The following is a 20914-nucleotide window of genomic DNA, read 5'->3' as shown; positions in this document are numbered from 1 at the left end:
AATAAAAAAATAAAGCAGGTCCTACCTTCGATATTACAAAGAGTGAAAGAATACATGATGAGACTAAGCATTTCCTAAAACAACTTCTAGGATTTAACATAGAATATGAAGGCCTTTCCTTTGCCAAAAAAGAATAATTTTCTTGTCTGCTGGAATCCATGGCTAGTTCATTTTCATATCTTCACACCTCTTTAACACTCTACTCTATAACACATATCATGTTCACAGAATGTTTGCCAAATGAATAAACTATATACAAATATACAAATAAACTATCAAGAATGTTAACAGCTCAGCAATTTTTAAATAACTGTTCTGAAAATGTGGGCATCCAGGCTAAACACTCTATTCTGACTTAGGTAAGCATGTCCACAAATATTTCATACACATAACACCATTATTCTTGAGTGTTTATGAGCTACAGTCTCAGTCAATGGTCTTTGAATGGACTTTTTTTTCCAGCTAACCAAAAAGCACATACAATATTCATTCACACCAGGCGTGGCTGCAAACTAAACATAACACAGCTGTATCTAACACAGCTGTATCTAAATGAGGACTGTTCCCAAAGCAGTCACCTTGGAAGCCTATATACCTTTATTCCACTATTGGGCTAGGGAGTGGTTACGAATTCCTTAACAAGATTGTGTAAGAATTGTGAGGTGCTAAAGAGATCCAAAAAGTGTAAGAATCACAGCTACTCTTTCAGAACTCTTTTAGAACTGTCTTTAGAATCACTTAAACAAAATTTATTTTCAACTAAAACAGCATTGTTCAACATCATAGCACATATCTTATTCACCAGATTTGGCCATTTTCTAATACTAGATGTGGCCATTTTCTAATACTAAATGTATTCTCAAGATATGAAGATTTGCCACCAATGAGGACACTGAAAACAATTTACCAACATCTCCCAAGGGAAAAATACAAAAACAATAATTATTACTGGAAAAAAAAGTTTAATCTATAAAAACTGCCTACTTGGAGAACACATTCATTTCTTTAAAAAGCCATGGTGCTCACAGGAAAGTTTAATTGCTTCCCAAGATGCTAATCTAATGATATCACACATCCATGTACCCACAATACAAGTAATTGTTCTGAGTTTTAGGGGCTAACATCATTTCTCCTCAGTAGGTTTTATTCCTTGAATGAGAGACAAGCAGGCACAATTTTGTAATAGTTTATCTAAAAGCTGCCTAAACACAGTGGCTCATGCCTGTAATCCCAGCACTTTGGGAGGCCAAAGCAGGCAGATCACTTGAGGCCAGGAGTTAGAGACCAGTCTGGCCAACATGGCAAAACCCCATCAATACTAAAAATACAAAAATTAGTCAGTCGTGGTACCACACACTGGGATCACAGCTGTGATCCCAGCTACTCAGGAGGCTGAAGCAGGCGAATCACTTGAACCCAGAAGGCAGAGGTTGCAGTAAGCCAAGATGATGCTACTGCCCTCCAGCCTGGGCGGCAGAGTGAGACTACGTCACAAAAAAGTTATGAGCCACCTTTTTCTTCAAAATAAAAAAGGGTTTGAAAAGAGGCAATGAACAACAGCGAACTGCTCTGACAGTTCGCTGTATGAAGTTGTTTTGTTTGTTTTTTGAGACAGAGTCTCACTCTGTCACCCAGGCTGGAATGCAGTGGGGCAATCTCAGCTCACGGCAACCTCTGCCTCCCGGGTTCAAGCAATTCTCCTGCCTCAGCCTCCCAAGTAGCTGGGATTACAGGCATGTGCCACCACACCTGGCTAATTTTTGTATTTTTAGTAGAGATGGGGTTTTGCCACGTTGGCCAGGATGATCTCAAACTCCTGATCTCAGGTTATCTGCCCCCCTTCAGCCCCCCCAAGTGCTGGGATTATGGGCATGAGCCACCACACCTGGCCTTATGGAGTTTTAATACAGAATAATTATATCCTGAATTTGCATATTTAAAAGCGGCAATTTCAAATATATACCCACATAATCTTTCTTCCCCAAATAGTAAAAATATCTATGACTACTGAGAACTAATTTTGATATAATGTATCTGCATTCTGTTTTCAATAATCTCCACATATATTATACATAATCTATATTTTATACCTATTTTATATTATACATTTAATATTTTAGGTTTCCATTTGACTAACAAAAACATTATCAATTAGTAAGCCATAATAAACTTTATAAATTCTCATTATTCCACAGTAATGAAAGTGACTACTGGCATAGGTAATCCAGAAGTCATTCATACCAAATCTTTAAATATAAAATCTGTAGAGATTTCCTTCTCAAATGTCTTATCAACGCTAATTCTGTTTATATTTCCTGGGCTTATAGCACCTAGACTAATGAAGAACGTATTCCCCACAGTCTGCTGCATGCAAGCCAGGCTGGAATCAACAACTATGAATTTCTAAAGTAGGAACAATCAATAGTTTATAAAATTAATACAAATATATATAATACAATATATAAAAGTAACAGACTATGCTACATTAGCAAAAGAATTTTCACATTCAAGTCATTACTTCCTTATTTTCTCTTTTTAACTATTCCCAAATAAGAAACAAAATTAGGTGTATATAACAAAACCTAATATTCTTGTATAAACATACCAGGACTGTTATTTTATACAGATGAGTACTGTTACAACACGAAACACAAACTGCTAATGGATTAAAATTTAATTAAAATGTATTAAATATTTAATATGACATAGAAAAAGTTAATATCTGATTTTCCTGAATGTTTTAGGAAATTATCTCAGGGACTTTTTTTTTTTTTTTTGAGATAGGATCTTGCTCTGTTGCCCAGGCTGAAGTGCCGAGCACGATCACACCTCACTCCAGCCTCTACCTCTCAGGCTCACGCGACGCTACCACGTCATCCTCTCAACTAGCTGGGACTACGAGGTGAAGAAAACATGCCTGGCTACTTTTTAAGTATTTTTGCAGGGCCAGGGTCTCACTATGTTGCCAACACTAGTCTTAAACTCCTGGGTTCAAGTGACCCTCCCACCCTCTCACCTTGGCCTCCAAAGTGCTGGGGTTGCAGCAGGCATGAGCCAACACACACAGCCTTTTTCAAATTTTATTTTACTTTTTTTTTCTGAGGGTATTTTCTTAGCCAGGCACACGACTATAGTCCCAGCTACTGGGAAGGCTGAGGTAGAAGGACCACTTGAGCCCAGGAGCTTGGGGCCATCCTGGGCAAACATAGTGAGAACCATCTCAAAAATAAATAAATATAAATCAATAAATAAATTCTATTTTCTCAACACTCAAACTACACCATCAAATACAGTAAGGCAAACCCAGGCTAAATTATACTAAAAATTACTAATGAATATAGGGAAGTAATTCTGAAAGCATATTTTGAGTATTTTTAACTTAAAGGACAGAAATACTAAGACTCATTTTGCCAACTAAAGAATACATTATAAAAAAATACAAAATCAATAACATAAGATATTTTAGGCCAGACGCAGTGGCTCACGCCTGTAATCCTAGCACTTTGGGAGGCCAAGGCAGGCGGATCACCAGGTCAGGAGATTGAGACCATCCTGGCTAACACGGTGAAACCTTGTCTCTACTAAAAATACAAAAAATTAGCCACACGTGGTGGCGGGCACCTGTAGTCCCAGCTACTCTGAAGGCTGAGCCAGGAGAATCCCTTAAACCCGTGAGGCGGAGCTTGCAGTGAGCCGAGATTGCGCCACTGCACTCCAGCCTGGGCGACAAAGCAAGATTTTGTCTCAAAAAAAAAAAGACACAACCTCTCCTTTCTCAACTGTAAAGTAGGGGTGCCAATATTTCCTCCTACCCAGGGACTAAGCAACATAACATACATAAACCACCGGGTCAGTGCCTGTCACAAAGCATTCTAATTATAGTCTCATTTAGTACACATAACAGACAGATACAGAAACAGCTACAGATGTGCACTTATGTGTGGGTTACTATACATACATAATTCCTACTCTATTCCCCAAGAGGACCTCACAGCAGCGACATCTCACGGTGGCAATGAGCAAGCATATTGACTGCCCAGATCCCCTTTTCTAAATGCCATTCTCTTAATGAAAACAATCAGGACTCCTTGGAAAACTGCTTGCTTCCAAGGCTGGGGAAGGGAAAATATAAGGAGAGATTAGAACATTTTGTGGTTCCAGAAAATAAAAAAGTGCTCAAAAAAAAAGGTGGGGGCATGCTGAGAAGACACAGGAGCCAGCCGGAACAAGGTCCTAATGGCCAGCATTGGAACAACAGGCAGCATAATAATGATAGTATCAGACTGTATCCACAGAATAAAATAAATATCCATGAGTCTGTACTGATAGAAATAACTAAGATGGGCGGGCGCGGTGGCTCATGCCTGTAATCCCAGGACTTTTGGAGGCCGAGGCGGGTAAATCACCTGAGATCAGGAGGTCGAGACCAGCCTGGCTACCATGGTGAAATTCCATCTCCAAAAAAACACAAAAAATTAGCCTGGTGTGGTGGCACATGCCTATAATCCCAGCTACTTGGGAGGCTGAGTCGGGAGAATCCCTTGAACCTGGAAGGCAGAGGTTACAGTGAGCCGAGATCACCACACTGCACTCCAGCCTGGGCAACAAAGCAAGACTCTGTCTCAAAAAAAAATAATAATAATAATTAATTAATTAATTAAGATGGAGAAGAATGGACAGCTCTTCCTTAGAGAAAAACTCCAATTAATAAATGTAAAGAGGAGGCTGGGCGTAGTGGCTCACGCCTGTAATCCCAACACTTTGGGAGGCCGTGGCGAGTGGATCACTTGAGCTCAGGAGTTCGAGACCAGCCTGGCCAACATGGTGAAACCCCGTCTCTACTAAAAATACAAAAGTTAGCCAGGCGTGGTGGCGTATGCCTGTAATTCCAGCTACTCGGGAGGCTGAGGCAGAAGAATCGCTTGAACCCGGGAGGCAGAGGATGCAGTGAGCTGAGATTGTGCCACTGCTCTCCAGACTGGAGAAAAGAGAGACCTCATCTCAAAATAAATAAATAAATAAATAAAAATGTAAAGAAAATAAGATAGCAGAAAATCACCATTAAGTAAACAACACAGTAATAACTGTTGCAGACAAGATCCACCAGTAGGTACTAAAATTAACAGGCCAAAGGTTGAGGAGAAATAGGATATTTATTAGCTGTAATGAGAAAAACAGTTACTGTATTGGAGAGAAACCTAGCAGACATGGGTTAGTGTACCAGTATAAGACACACTGACATCATGACCCCGATATGACGCACTGAGAAAAATATAGTATCGTTTCTGTGCTCTCCTTGCCAAAAATCCAGAACCTCATTCTAATCATGAGAAAAAGACAAATTCGAGTTGAAGGACATTCTACATAATAATCATTTTCATCAGAAATATCAAGGCAATGTTTTCTTCAGAAGTGTCAAGGTCACAGAAGACAAGAAAAAAATTAAGAAACTGTCACAGATTGGAGGAAACTAAGGGGACATGAAACTAAATGTAAGGCGGGACCCAAGATTAGATCTTGGGACAGAAAAAGGAAGTTAATGGGAAAACTGGTAGAATTCAAATGCGATCTACAGTTTAGATCTCAGAAATGCACTAAGGTTAATTTCCTGGTTTATTAATGATATTACAACTATGTAAGATGCTAGTATCAGGGGAAGCCTGGTGATGGGCATATGTGAACTCTGTAATTTTACTACTTTTCCAGAAGTCTAAACTTACTTCAAATTAAAAAGCTTTTTTAAATATGACATCCATAGTTATCTACACAATGTGTAATAGCTATCAGTGTTTCACCTTAACAATCATTGTCATGCTAAAATACCCTTTAACTGCTAAGCTAAAATATTTATCTCTAAAAAACTTAATTCTGAAAAATTTAATCAATACAATATATTATAGATCTCATTACCTGTAATTTTATAGCCATAAGCAGCTAGCTGTCCAGCCATATATTCTCCATCTGAATTATTATGAGAACAACCCCATGTTCGTATCCAAATTTTCTGTATGCCTGGAATAGTGCTGTTAAGGAATCAATTAAAAAAAAAAAAAAGTAAGTTTCATTGAGTGATTTTTTCTTTTTTGACCCAGGGTCTTGCTCTGTTGCCCAGGCTGCAGTGCAGCTGTGTGACCACGGCTCACTGCAACCTCAACCTCCCAGGCTTAAGGGATCCTCCCATCTCAGCCTCGTAAGTAGCTAGGACTATAGGCATGCACCAACACACCTGTTAATTTTTTTATTTTTTGTAGAGACAGTGTCCCACTATGCTCTCCAGGCTGATCTTGAACTCCTGGGCTCAAGTGATCTTCCCACCTTGTTTCCCAAAGTGCTGGAATTACAGGTGTGAGCCACCACTACGCCCAGCCTCACTGAGTAATTTTTAAAATAAAAACCACTAGATGATTTTAAGATATATTACACAAAAAACAAACTCACTACAATCCATTCAAGAGATATTCATTAAATGCGCTAACTTAACTCAAAATCTGCTGTTATATCAAAAGTCTAAAATCAAGATAAAATAACCACAGAATTCTAAGAAGACTCTACATAAAAAATATCTCCTTTTTCTCTGAATTGTATTTTAAATTCATACACTAACTTACTAACACTAAGTTCAACTCCTAGAAAGGTACATACTAACAATAGGAAAGAAAGTGGTTCTAGCAGCAACGGCAAATAAAGAAAAGTATGTCTGTTTACAAACTGCTATATACTAGTTGCAATCTTTAGCTTCCTTAAAACTTATAGATATAAATAACTTAATCAAAGTTAAAAACTGTCATCCTAAGGCATTATTAAAAGCACTCTATAAAATCAGAATTCTAAAAAAAAGGTAGTATTTTTAGTGAAAAAAAAGGAGGGGCTTTCAACTTGGATTACTCTAATAATTTATAAGCAAATAGAAATTACCTTAAGGATACATTTAGGACAAATTTTATAAACTTCAGTCATTAAAATATAAGCAAATGTTAAATTCAAAGAACTTAAAAGCTTAGTTCCCCAACAAAATAAGTATATTATAAATTTTAGCAGTTTACTAGACAAACAAATACAGGCTTATTAAAACCATGTAATTAGATTATCCTTTCTGGTTAGGTTGTATCAAAATTTCACGGACTAGAGATCTACTATAATAGTGTAAATAGGGCAATAATTTATTTGTGCCCACTGCCTTTATCTGATCCATAGGTATTTGAAAATCAGCTAAGAAAATTCAAATGTCCAAAATACTACTGTCTCATAAGAATCACAAACTCCAGTAAAAATTTTATTTGGAGGTAACACAGACTTACATATCAACTACAGTAATATCAAAGAGATTCCTATTGCCCCAAGCTATCTTCTAGGAACATCCAATTTGACATTGCATTTCTTTTTAACTAATTACCTTGCCAGATTTAAAATCATTCAAACAAAAAAAAATCAACATATAGGTTGAGTTTCTTTAATTCAAAAATTCAAAATCCACAATGCTCTAAAATCTGAAACTTTTTGAGCACCAAAATGATACTCAAAGGATGCTCACTGGAGCATTTCAGATGTTTGGATTAGGAATACTCAACTGGAAAGTATGTAATACAAATATTCCGAAGTCCAAAAAAAATGTGATATCTGAAACACTTCTGGTCTCAAGCATTTCAGATAAGTGATACTCAACTTGTATTTCCTATCAAAAGTTCAAAAAGTCTAATGAAGAGACATTATATATAATCACACAGACCAGTAGTGTCAGCTTCTTCCTGAAATGAAAATGAACATAATTTCGGCCATGCTCAGTGGCTCACGCCAGTAATCCCAGCACTTTGGGAGGCCGAGATCGGCGGATCATCTGAGGTCAGGAGTTTAAGACCAGCCTGGCCAACATGGTGAAACCCTGTATCTACTAAAAATACAAAAAATAGCTGGGCATGGTGGTGTGTGCCTGTAATCCCAGTCACTAGGGAGGCAGAGACAGGAGAATCGCTTGAACCCGGGAGGCAGAGGTTGCAGTGAACCGAGATTACACCACTGCACTCCAGCCTGGGCGACAGAGCAAGACTCTGTCTCAAAAAAGAAAAAAAAGAAAATGAATATAATTTCAAGGAACAAAGCTTACCTGTCACTTGGTGGACTGTTTTCTTCCTCTTGCAAATATTTTTGGGTATTTCGCCTTCGTACCTTCGGGACAACATCCTTTCTTACAAAATGCCTATCTTGTGGTTTTGAATCTTCATGAGACACAATATCTTCTATGTCACCCAGTAGTGTATCACAGGATGCAGAAGGCATATTCTCTACCACATAAAAGTTATAAATAAAATCAACTTACAAAAATCTGCTTAGCGTATCATCATTTATGAAATATTCTCACCAAATTTGAATCAATCAAGCCTTTGGATCTAACTTCAAATTTATAGAAAATACAAGAGATAAAGAAACACAAGGATGAAGTACTATCTTGGGTACATTGAAAAAAGAAACACAAGGAAACAATCAGATAAAACCCTAATGACAATGGGACATTCCAAGGTTCAACAGGAACTATTTCTTCAACAAATCAATGTCATGTAGGAGAGGAACTGTTTCAGATTACACGAAGCGTAAAAGCCTAACAACTAAAGGCAATTCATGTTCTTGATTGTATCTTTCTTTGTCTGTCAAGCTCTAAGAAATTTTGGGAAAAACTAAGGACATCAGAATATGAGCTGGATATTAGATAATATGAAGATGTTACTATAAATCATTCGATATAAAGTATTGTCCTTATATTCAAAAATTTTATTTTTTAGAGATGCATACTGAATATTTAAAAGTGAAATGTCATTATGTCTATAATTTACTTTAAAAGGACCTCAGAAAAAAACAGACTGGCTGGGCACGGTGGCTTATGCCTGTAATCCCAGCACTTTGGGAGGCCAAGGCCGGTGTATCACCTGAGGTCAGGAGTTTGAGACCAGCCTGGCCAACACGGTGAAACCCCATCTCTTTTAAAAGTACAAAATTTAGGTGGGCATGGTGGTGTACACCTGTAGTTTCAGCTACTCAGGAGGCTGAGGAAGGAGAATTGCTAGAACCCAGGAGGCAGAGGATGCAGTGAGTTAAGAGTGCACCCTTGCACTCCAGCCTGGGCAACAGAGTGAAACTCCATCTCAAAAAAAAAAAAAAAGAAAAAACAGATTAAGACATACTAAAAAGAATTTACAACTCTTAAAACTAGAAAATAGGTAGGTTCATGTTCATTATCCCAGACGATTTTTCTAAATCATCAAAATTTTTGTAATTAAAAAAAGAAAATGTGGACACAGCTTGCAAGAAGAAAAGCACATTTTTCCCTGCCCCGCCAGCAAAATACAAATAAAACTCAGGACATTATATATAAAAGAAGCATAAGAAGACTCTGAAAGGTAGACAGAAGAAGGCAGACTGGCTACGAACCTCAGGACCCAAAGAATATGATGATGAGTTCCTTGGGTTTTCTTTGGCCTCCTACAGCTCACACATGGAACTGAAGATCCCAGCAATCAGAAATGGCAAGAGATGCCAACGATAAAACCCCCCAATAAAAGCCTGCTTTCTCATTAAAGAACTATACAAAGGGCAGCCTAGGAAGACAGAAAAGTTTTAGATAATGATCATTCTACTCCAGCCAAACACAAACACACACACACAGCCCAAAAAAACTGTAATCCCACCCCCAGGCACACTACAAAGGACAAGCGGGGAGCTCTGACTTCCACCTACAATCAAGCACCCTAACACACTCCACTAGCATAGAATCCGAGAAGGCCCCGGAGGGATCCTGGATGTTCAAACCAACCACCCAACCAGTGATGAAGTTCTGCAGTGTCAGTGGAGACCAAATTGACACACAAGTTTAAAATAATCCCTATCAAAATCTCGGAAAGATTTTTTTGTAGGTATAGACAAGACTGTCCTAAATTTTATATGGAAATGTACAGAAACTAATATATTTAAAACGATTTTGAAAAGAGTAAAGTAAGAAGAATTGGTCTACCCAATTGTAAGACTTATTAGATAGCTATAATTGAGATAGTAGTATTGGCAGAGGGATAGAAATATAGATCAATGGAACATAACAATAAACCCAGAAACAGACCTACACAAATATTTCACAAAACCAATTAAATGAAGGGAAGATTGCTTTTTAAACAATTCGTACTGGAGCAAGTGCACTTTTACAGGCAAAAACTGAACCTTGACCTAAGTCTTGCACCTTATACAAAAATTAATTCAAAATGGATCACAGACTTAAATGTAAAACATACGCCAGGCGCGGTGGCTCACACCTGTAATCCCAGCACTCTGGGAGGCTGAGACGGGTGGATCACTTGAGGTCAGGAGTTCAAGAGCAGCCTGGCCAACATGGTGAAACCACATATCTACTAAAAATACAAAAAATTAGCTGAGTGTGTTGGTGTATGCCCGTAATCCCAGCTACTTGGGAGGTTGAACCAGGAGAATTGCTTGAACCCACAAGGCAGAGGTTGCAGTGAGCCAAGATCACACCACTGCACTCCAGCCTGGGTGACAGAGCGAGACTCTGTCTCAAAAAAAAAAAAGTAAAAGTAAAACATAAAATTATAAAACTTGTAGAAAAAAATCACAGGAGAAAATCTTTTGGACTTAGGGATAGGTAAAAAGTTCCCAGATGTGACACCAAAAGCACAATCCATAAAAAGAAAAATTAATAAATTGAATGTCATTAAAATTTTAAACTTTTGCTTTAAGAAAGACCCTTTTAAGAGGCTGAGAAGTCAAACTACAGAGTGGAAGAAAATATTTGCAAACCACATATCTGACAAAGGGCTAGTGTCAAAACACAACCGTAAAAAGAAAATAGACAAAAGACATTTCAAGAGAATATACAGAGGGCAAATAAGCACATGAAAAGAGATTCAATATTAACCACCACAGAAATAGAAACTAAAACCACAATGAGGTATCAGTATACACCTTTCAGAATGGATAAAACAGACAACAGTGAAACCACCAAACACTGGCAAGGATGCAAAGACACTGCATCATTCATACAGTCCTGGAAGGAATGAAAATGGTATAGCCACTCCAGTAAACAGTTTGGTATTTTCTTAAACAAATCATGCAACTATGATGCAACCCAGCAATTGTACTCCTGGGCAATTATCCAAGAGAAATGAAGACTTGTATTCAGACAAAAACCTGTACATGAATGTTTACACCAGCTTTCCTTGTAATAGCCCAAATCTGGAAACCACCTGGATGCCATTCAGAAGTGAATGGTTAAACAAAGTATGGTACATCCATACCATGGAACACTATTCAGCAATAAAAAGAAATGTACTAATGATATATGCATTAACCTGGATGACTCTCCAGAGAATTATGCTGAATGAAGAAAGTCAGTCCCAAAAGGTTACATTCTGTATGATCACTTTTATATAACATGTTTGAAATGAGAAAATTATGGAAATGGAAAATGGAATAGTAGTTGCCAGGGATTAAAGAAAGAATAGGGTGAGAGGAGAATGGGTACGACTGTAAAAGAGCAACATGAGGGATCCTTGTGGTGATGGAAATGTTTTGTCTCCTGACTGTATCAATGTCAGTATCCTGGTTGTGATACTGTATTATAGTTTTGTAAGATGTTACCAATGGGAGATCTGGGCAAAGTGTACAAGGATCTCTGCATAAGTTTTATAACTGCAGGTAAAGCTGTAATTATGTTAGAATAAAATAATTAAGAAAAAAATGAGGAGGGGAGGAATACACTCGTATATACTTACTGATAGTACTACTACTAATACTATATCCAGACACAAGGCAAGTCCTTTATAGGGTCATCTCATCAACAATTCACAACAACTCGTAACAGGTAGATAGTATTACTATCCTTGCTTTAAAGATGAGCAAACTGAAACACAGAGAAATTAACTTGCCCAAAGAAGCTAAACAAGGATGTCATGACAGATGAGTGCAAGCCCATACACTGTGTGGTACTCTACTACCTACTTAGTATGTGTGTTCTGAATGACCACTGTTCCTTTATCTGAGTTGCAGTGTTAAGGATCTTACATTCTTTCAGTTGTCCTCAAAGTTTCTGACGAACTTTCATTCTCCTCATTTGCTGGATTCCCATCCTTCCATTCATATCATTCAATTAATAAAGTGGCTGCCAGCCAGGCTCCTTTCCTCTGTAATGTACTCATTTCAGCTATGACAAATTATGCACTGGGAATCTGAAAAATCTGTGTTCAAATCTCGGATAGCTTTATATTGTTAGTAAGAACAAAAGATTAGAAATAAACCAAACATCAACCTATCAAGGACTGGTTGGGTTAGAGTTAACATACATATCACATGGTCATGGTAAGACTGTCAATCGCCGGGCACGGTGGCTCACGCCTGTAATCTCAACACTTTGGGAGGCCAAGGCGGGCAGATCACCTGAGGTTGAGAGTTCACGACCAGCCTGACCAACATAGAGAAACCCTGTCTCTACTGAAAATACAAAATTAGCCAGGCGTGGTGGCGCATGCCTCTAATCCCAGCTACTCAGGAGGCTGAGACAGGAGATTTGCTTGAACCCCGGAGGCAGAGGTTGTGGTTAGCCGAGATCATGCCATTGTACTCCAGCCTGGGCAACAAAAGCGAAACTCTGTCTCAAAAAAAAAAAAAAAAAAAAAGACAGTCAATCACAGATTTCCCTTTCCGTAGACACTGGAATGGGGCACGTGACCCAAGCTTGCCAGGGTAACCCATCCTCCTGGCCACAATGACCAGTTCAGGGTAGGTCATGAGAAGCCTAGCCAGTAAGAATCACTGCGAGGATTTCATGCTAGTGTTAACAGAAGATAGCTTCTCTTGTCACCGAAGTGGCTAAGTTGGGAGGATGTCAACTTGGGGCTTACCAGAGCCATCTTGTCTGCCACAGGGAGGAAGCCTACTTAAGGAATGAAGCCTAATAAGAGCCAGAAAGATAAAGAACCATACTGACATTATTTGAGCATCTGAATCCAACAAATGCCTGAAGCCAAATGCAGCCTTGCGCTGCCCAGTCATGCGAGCCTGTGGCTTAAATCAGTTTGAGTTGGGTATTCTGTCCTTGCACAAAAGAGCCCTGGCCAACTCAGCCATCTAGGTAAGGTGAAATGAACCAGGTTAATCTTTCCCATATTGGTTCTAATTATCTACTACCTATCTGGGAAAAAAAAAAAAAATGGTTCTAGGGTCAAATAAATTTAGGAAATTCTGCTTTCTTACCGATTCACACTGTGCATTATTAAAGACTGAAGAACTGCAGTAAGAAACTGCACTCGTTTCCAGGATGCCACACTCTCCTATCTCCAGTCTCCTCTGCTCATCTCTCCAACTTCTCACCATTAGAATGCCCCCATGGCTCTGTTACAGGAACTCTTCTCTAGTTTCAGGCACTCCCTAGGTGACCTCATCCAGTCCCATGGCCTTGAAATATCAACTACGTATATGCTTATATAACCAGCCCCATTCTTCCCCTGAGCTTCAGACTCAGACACTCAATTGCCTATTCCACACCACTGCTCGAATGTCTAATAATTACTTCAAACTTAAAAAGTTAAAACAGGGCTGGGAGCGGTGGCTCAAGCCTGTAATCCCAGCACTTTGGGAGGCTGAGGCGGGTGGATAACCTGAGGTCAGGAGTTGGAGGCCAGCCTGAACAACATGGTGACACCCCGTCTCTACTAAAAATACAAAAATTAGCCAGGCGTGGTGGTGGGTGCCTGTAATTCCACCTACTCAGAAGGCTGAGACAGGAGAATCACTTGAACCCGAGAGGCAGAGGTTGCAGTGAGCTGAGATCGTACCACTGCACTCCAGCCTGGGCAACAAAGAGCAAAGCTCCATCTCAAAAAACAAAAGTCAAAGTCAAAACAGAATTCCTGATCTTCTCCCTACCTTACTAGATCCTCTTACAACTTCTCCCATTTCATTTAAAGGCAATCCTAGCTGGGCGCAGTGGGTCACGCCTGTAACCCCAGCACTTTGGGAGGCCGAGGTAGGCGAATCACGAGGTCAGGAGTTCGGGACCAGCCTGTCCAACATGGTGAAACCTCATCTCTACTAAAAATACAAAAATTAGCCAGGCGTGGTGGTGCGTGCCTGTAATCCCAGCTACTCGGGAGGCTGAGGCAGGAGTATTGCTTGAGCCCAGGAGGCGGAGGTTGCAATGAGCCTAGATCTCACCACTGCACCCCAGCCTGGGCAACAGAGTGAGACTCTGTCTAAAAAAAAAAAAAAAAAAAAAGGAATCCCAATCTTCTACTGCTCAGGCCAAAAATCCTGCACTCCCTTCTTACACCCCAAATCCAACCTATCAACAACATCCTGTTGGCTATACCTTCAAAATATATTCAGACTCTATTTGTGACCATACTCACTGTTACACTCTTGGTCCAAACCAACATCAACTCTTGTCTGGATTATTGCAATCCCTAGTATCCTTGCTTCTATCCTTAATTCTCCAAGAACATTTTCAGCACAAAAGTCAGGGATCCCTTTAAAACCTAAGTTCATCTCAAGCTTCTCAATCAAACCCTTCCAGCGGTATTCCATATCAGAGTAAAAAGCCAAAATCACTACAAAGATCTGCAGTGACATATATAATCAGCCTCCTGCTCCATCTCTGGCCCCATTTCCTATCACGCTCCCCTCAGTCATGCAGGCTTTGTTATTTCATACCCACTAGATATACATTCATTTCATAGTCTTATTCTTGCCTGGAATGCTCTTACTCAAGACACCTGAATGGCTCATTCACTCAAGCCCTTAAGGACTTTGCTCAACTGTAACAAGAGAGGACTTTCCAAGCAACACCCCTACCTCACCATATACCCTCTTCCTATGCCCCTTTCTTGCCTTTTTTAAAACTGCAGCACTTACTCATCTGCTTCCAGCATTTTAATAATTGTTTTAACTGTTTATCTTACTAGAATACATACTCCGTGAGGGTAAAGGTTTTTGGGTGAGGTATTCACTGTTTTACCCCAGGTGCCTAGAACTATGTCTAGCACATTGCAGGTTCTCAATAAAGCCTTTTACTGTAGACTACACAGTCAGGCAATATATGGATATAGATATTCTGAGTATGCCAAATTAGTTTCTGACTCAAGAGCCTTCATACTTGCTATTCCTCTGCCAGAATATCAGCCCCCAGATAAATATGTCTTCCTAGCCACTTCTTCACTCAAACAACACCTCCTCAGAGAGGCCTTTCCTACTACCTTATCTAAAATAACCGTGCTGCCCAAGCATGCCCGCACTTTCATTGCTTCTAACCCTGCTTCTGTTTCATGTTTCTTCATTGCACTTACCTACCTGACACCACATATATAATTGTATCTTCCTCATTACAATGTAAGCTTCTTAAGCACAGAGGCATCATCTCTTTTTCAGTACTGTCTCTACAACGCCTCTAACAATGCCTAACACATAGCAGGTGCACAACAGTTACTGACTGAATGAATACAATGCTTAAGTTGAATTTAGCTAGTCTTTCTATGACATAGCAGGAAATTCTACACTGGGTGGGAAGCTGAAGTCACTGCCAAACCTTGGATGTCTTCTATCACCACTATTCTATGAAATAATTAAATGAGAGAGGCTAGGACCAGGTAGTGCCTTCGGAATGCTGAAGAACTACTGACAGATCATGAATAATTAAATAACATTAATTAAAAGCCATATTTTTTAATTACACAATTTTGCCATCCCATATACAAGTGTGCATGGATCCACTGAAGAGAAATAGAAAGGAAAAGGACAAATGAAAGAAATCCACTGCAATAGACATCCCGTATCATTAGAGAAGTAGAAGTTGCTAAGCTTCTTATCTTACAGAACTGGAGTCCACTGAGGCAAAAGGATTTGTACATTGATAGCGCTAAAAATTAGAACCTAGGCTTCCTCTCAACACCATGCTCCTCCCACTATGGCTCTGCCTCACTGGCAAAGTACAAACAATGCAAGAACCTAATGTGACACTAATAAGTAACCACATTCTGGAAAACAATGGGCAAAGTAAAAACAGGCAGTTCACTTAAGAGATACAGATAGCCAAAAAAAAAAAAAAAAGGAAAGAATGCTCAACCACACTAACAAGTACTGAAACAATAAGTTATTTTTCAGCTGCCTCACTGATAACAAGCTGACAAAAACTCTGTTAGCTGAAAGCATAGAAAAACTGGTACACCCCTTCTGGAGGGCAACCTGACAATATATATCAAACATATGTATATCCTTTGAGCCAGCAATTTCACCTGGAGATACTCACTCAAAAAAGATAAATGTAACACTACATATCAGCATTATGCAGCATAAACCTGGCTATATATCATAAGTACCTAAATAATCTCCCTCATCACTATTAATGAGCTAAAGGTTTTACTTTGAACAAACTGACAGAGGGTATTGTTTAGCCTTCAGAAATTTTTAATTAAATCATATGGAAATGAAAGTTTGAGAATAAAAGGAAAGCAGCGTAATAGCTAAATGGAGAAAAAGGATCACTAAAACTTTTTCTCAAAGGTAGAGGAAATCAAATTTGCTAAAGGGAATAAAAATAGAGTCAGTGAAAAGGAAAATACCGAAAATGGTAAGAAAGAGGATGCAATATCCTAGAGCAGCAGTTACTTACACAGGTGAGTTATGAGGGAGGCTTTTTCTTTTTTTTTTAATTATGAGAGAGTTTTACTCTTGTTGCCCAGGCTGGAGTGCAATGGCACAATCTCGGCTCACTGCAACCTGTGCCTCCTGGGTTCAAGCAAGTCTCCTGCCTCAGCCTCCCGAGTAGCTGGGATTACAGGCACCTGCCACCATGCCCATCTAATTTTGTATTTTTAGTAGAGACGGGGGTTTCACCATGTTGGTCAGGCTGGTCTTGAACTCCCGACCTCAGGTGATCCGCCCGACTTCCAAAGTGCTGGGATTACAGGCGTGAGCCACTGCGCCCGGCGGGAAGTTTTTTATCGTAGCAAATCTCCAGGTTCCATTCTGAATTAGAATCTCCAAGAGTAGAATTGAAGCACGTGAACCTAGAAACTGTCCAGGTAATTCCACTATAGATTCCTAATTAAGAACCACTATTCTACAGTAATGGTTCTCAATCTTGAACACTCATTCTATTCACCTGAAGAGCTTTTGAAAATTCCCAACTAAGCTTGCAGTGAGCCGAGATCACGCCACTGCACTCCAGCCTGGGCAAAAGAGCAAGACTCTGTCTCAAAAAAAAAAAAAAAAAAAAAAAAGAAAATTCCCAACTAAGCCCCAAGATAGCGGAATGAATCTCTCAGAATGGAGCCTGGGCCTCAATATCTTTTTAAAACTTTCCAGTCATTCTCATGTGTACAGCCACAGTTGCAAAGCAATGTCCAGTAGTTTTCAAAGTGTAATTTCCACATCAGCTGGAGTAGCATCATGGGCAACTTGTCAGAAATGAACATTTTTTCTTTCTTTCTCAATTTTTTTGTAAAAACAAGGTCTCACTTTGTTGTCCAGGCTGCTCTCAAACTCCTCCCATCTTGGTCTCCCAAAGTATGGGTTTACAGGTATGAGCCACCATGCCCAGCCAGAAATGAAAATTCTTGAACCCCACTCCAGACATACTGAATCAGATGTTTTGAGTAAAACCTAGCAATATTTAACAGGCCCTCTAGGTGATTTTGATCTGAATTAAAGTTTGACAATCACTGTCCCAGAATTATTCTTTCATAAAAACCACCTAGAATGCATGTCAAATATACATAACCTAGTCAACTGATTTTCAACAAAGATGCCAAGACAATTCAACAGAGAAAGAATAGTTTTTTTTCAACAAATGATGCTGGGACAACTGGATAGCAACATGTAAAAAATAAAGTTGGAGCTCTATTTCACATCATATACAAAAAATTAACTGAAAATGGATCAAATACCTAAATTTAGGAGCTAACATTATGAAACTTTTAGAAAAAAACAAAAGTACAAATCTTTATGATGTTAGAGTAGGCCCTCCTTTCTTAGCTAAGAAACCAAAAGCACAAGCAACAAAAGGAAAAACAGATTAGATGAAGAAGATATAGAAATGGGCCAGGTGCAGTGGCTCATGCCTATAATCCCAACACTGGGAAGTCAAGGTGGGAGGATCATTTCAGACCAGGAGTACAGGGCCAGAGCCTAGGCAACACAGACCCTATCTCTACAAAAAAAAAAAAAAAAAAAAAAAAAAAAACAGTAAAAATTAGCCGGGCATGGTGGCATGCACCTATAGTCCCAGCTACTTGGGAGGCTGAAGTGGGATCACTTGAGACCAGGTGGTCAAGGCTGCAGTGAGTTGTAATCGAGCCATTGCACTCTGGCCTGGGTGACACAGGGAAGCCCTGTCTCAAAAACACACACATACAAATGGCTGATAAGCACGTGAAAAGATGTCAACATAATGAACCATCAGGGAAATGGAAATCCAAACCACAATAATATACCATTTCATACCCATTAGGATGGGTAGAATCAAAAAGACAAATAATTGTTGACAGGCATGTGGATTACATCACCCAGAGGGAAAGAAAAAGAGAACAGAGGTAGGAGAAGGTACAAGACCACGACTTGAGAGACTCCAAATTTAACTCTCAGATAAAGGAAAATCAGCTTATAATGGATTCCAAGAAGCAGCCACCAGAGAAGGAAAAAAATCCATGGGCCATGGAAGGCAAAGGAAGAGGGCATGTCAAAAAAGTGGACATGGTCAGTGCTGGTGAATGAAAACGAAAGGTTAAGTAAAATAAATGAAAATATCTCTTCAATTTAGTGGTATGTAAAGGACAATGGTTCCATAACACGATAGTGGCAAATAGCTAAGAAATTAAGCTACCTCTCTGCATTTTCTAACATGCAGAAATATGTACAGCACTCAAACATAAAAGGTTTAAAATAAATCAGTACCTTAATTATCTGCAATTAGTCTAAAGTCCTCTTGAAAGATGAGTCTGGAAAATAAAAATTGATTAGGAAAAGCAAGCACCAAAGAAGTTCACAAAACCACTGTAAGGATTCTTTACTTAAAAGGAATCAGACTCCAAAAAAGACTGCTTTATACAGCAGGATTAATGATGCTCCATACTACTTGTAACTTCTTACTGATTACAACAGGTGTGCTGACATCTGCCGTGACTGTGATCCAGTGTCTGCAGTAATGTTGTATTCAGCACTACAACACGTCTGCATAGTGCGAGTAACCAACCACTACAAAACAGGAATAAGTCAGTAAGATAGGCAGACATCCAGATCACGTTCCATTCGAAAGATAACTGTCGTCCCGAGATTCAGAAAAAGGTTTTATGAGCAAAGAAGAACGAAAAGTGAAAAAGCAAGACATCTGCTTTTCTCAATAACTTCAGCTTAAATTCTTAAGATACTGATCTGGGAAAGCTATGTAACTGCGAAAGCCCTGTCACATCTACAAATTCACTAAGGTATAAAGTGGGAGAACAAATGAAGTTAAATTTGACAATAAGGAACGAGGTGCCCAAAATATTACTAACTGGAGAGCGACACCTGAGGCCAACGACCCTACCCTCGCTCCTGGAAGCCCCATCTGCCTCCCAATTCCCCCATCCCAGCTGGCAAATCCCCTTTTAACTGCGAAACAATTTTGCAAACAGCCCAAGAAAGACTGAAACTGGAGAAATAAGGCTTGCCATAAAAGGAGCCGTCGCCACACTCTGCCCCACATGGACCCAACCGCCACCCTTACCCAGAAGTCGAGAAGTAAAAACCAGTCCAAAGTGAGAGAATCAACCCGCCACTCTCCGGAAGCTGCACAGACTTTAGATGGAGAGCGCCATGACACATACGTCCCGCCACGTTTATTTACGCATGCTCAGCGACGGTGGCCCGAAGAGATCAAATTACATCATTGCTGAAAGGGCTGGTTCTGGTTTAACTTAGTTTAGGAATGATTACGCTTCAAGTTCCTTTGATTCCAAGAACTAAAATAACAACCCCAAGTCCTCGGGTTCCTAGAAACGCTTAATAGCCAACTTCTCCTAAGCTCTTATGTGTTAGACACTGTGCTAAGTACTTTGCATAAACATTATTTCACTATTTATTTATTGTTATTATTCCCATTTTACAAAAGCGGACACTGGAAGTTTAAGGACTTAATCTAAGTTACTCTACTAGTCGTGCTGCCCCGTGGGCTGGATCCGATGCTGTCTGACTCCCAAAGAACTTGCTCTTTTCACTGCATTTTACTAGCCTCCTCAATCGTTTGTGAAGAGGTCTCTTCTTTAATATTAAAAAACAGGAAGGAAAGGATAAAGGTCAGTTGGTAGGTTTCGCTTAATATACATTATTTACCACCACGCAAGTTTTTTTGTTTTTTGTTTTGGAAAACTTAGATGGTAGTTTAGCAGACACCTATGGAAAGAAAATACTTTCGGCCGGGCGCGGTGGCTCAAGCCTGTAATCCCAGCACTTTGGGAGGCAGAGACGGGCGGATCACGAGGTCAGGAGATCGAGACCATCCTGGCTAACACGGTGAAACCCCGTCTCTACTAAAAAATACAAAAAAAACTAGCCGGACGAGGTGGCGGGCGCCTGTAGTCCCAGCTACTTGGGAGGCTGAGGCAGGAGAATGGCGTAAACCCGGGAGGCGGAGCTTGCAGTGAGCTAAGATCCGGCCACTGCATTCCAGCCTGGGCGACAGAGCAAGACTCCGTCTCAAAAAAAAAAAAAAAAAGAAAATACTTTCATGGAATACGAATTCTCACCCGCTTGCTCCACATATGTTATCTCACTTCAGTATTCATTACCCAAGACACTGTATTTGACCATGCGTTTACCAGAAGAATATCTTTACTTAAAAAAGTAAAGGCAATAGGAGGCAGTAGTTCGTGAACAAGGGTCAGAAATCGTGAGT

At 39.6% G+C, this 20914-nt stretch overlaps 1 protein-coding gene across 2 annotated transcripts in view; it reads right to left on the bottom strand.

Moving 5' to 3' along the window:
• CDKAL1 (CDK5 regulatory subunit associated protein 1-like 1) overlaps positions 1-19865 on the bottom strand; it is a 743372-nt gene extending 723507 nt beyond the window's left edge. The window contains exons 1-4 of one of the 2 annotated variants that reach the window (XM_011998164.1): positions 19748-19865; positions 18937-18980; positions 8102-8279; positions 5911-6023 (exon numbers count right to left, since the gene is read on the bottom strand). In XM_011998164.1, the coding sequence (XP_011853554.1) occupies positions 5911-6023; positions 8102-8274 (286 nt within the window). In that variant the 5' untranslated portion in view covers positions 8275-8279; positions 18937-18980; positions 19748-19865. The remainder of the gene's footprint in view (positions 1-5910; positions 6024-8101; positions 8280-18936; positions 18981-19747) is intronic. The other variant, XM_011998165.1, reaches the window with a different exon arrangement.
• Between the last annotated feature and the right edge of the window lie 1049 nt (positions 19866-20914).

The sequence above is a fragment of the Mandrillus leucophaeus genome, unplaced genomic scaffold, assembly GCF_000951045.1.
Source record: "Mandrillus leucophaeus isolate KB7577 unplaced genomic scaffold, Mleu.le_1.0 Scaffold56, whole genome shotgun sequence".
Taxonomy (NCBI): domain Eukaryota; kingdom Metazoa; phylum Chordata; class Mammalia; order Primates; family Cercopithecidae; genus Mandrillus; species Mandrillus leucophaeus.
This window is presented reverse-complemented; position numbering and strand designations above follow the sequence as displayed.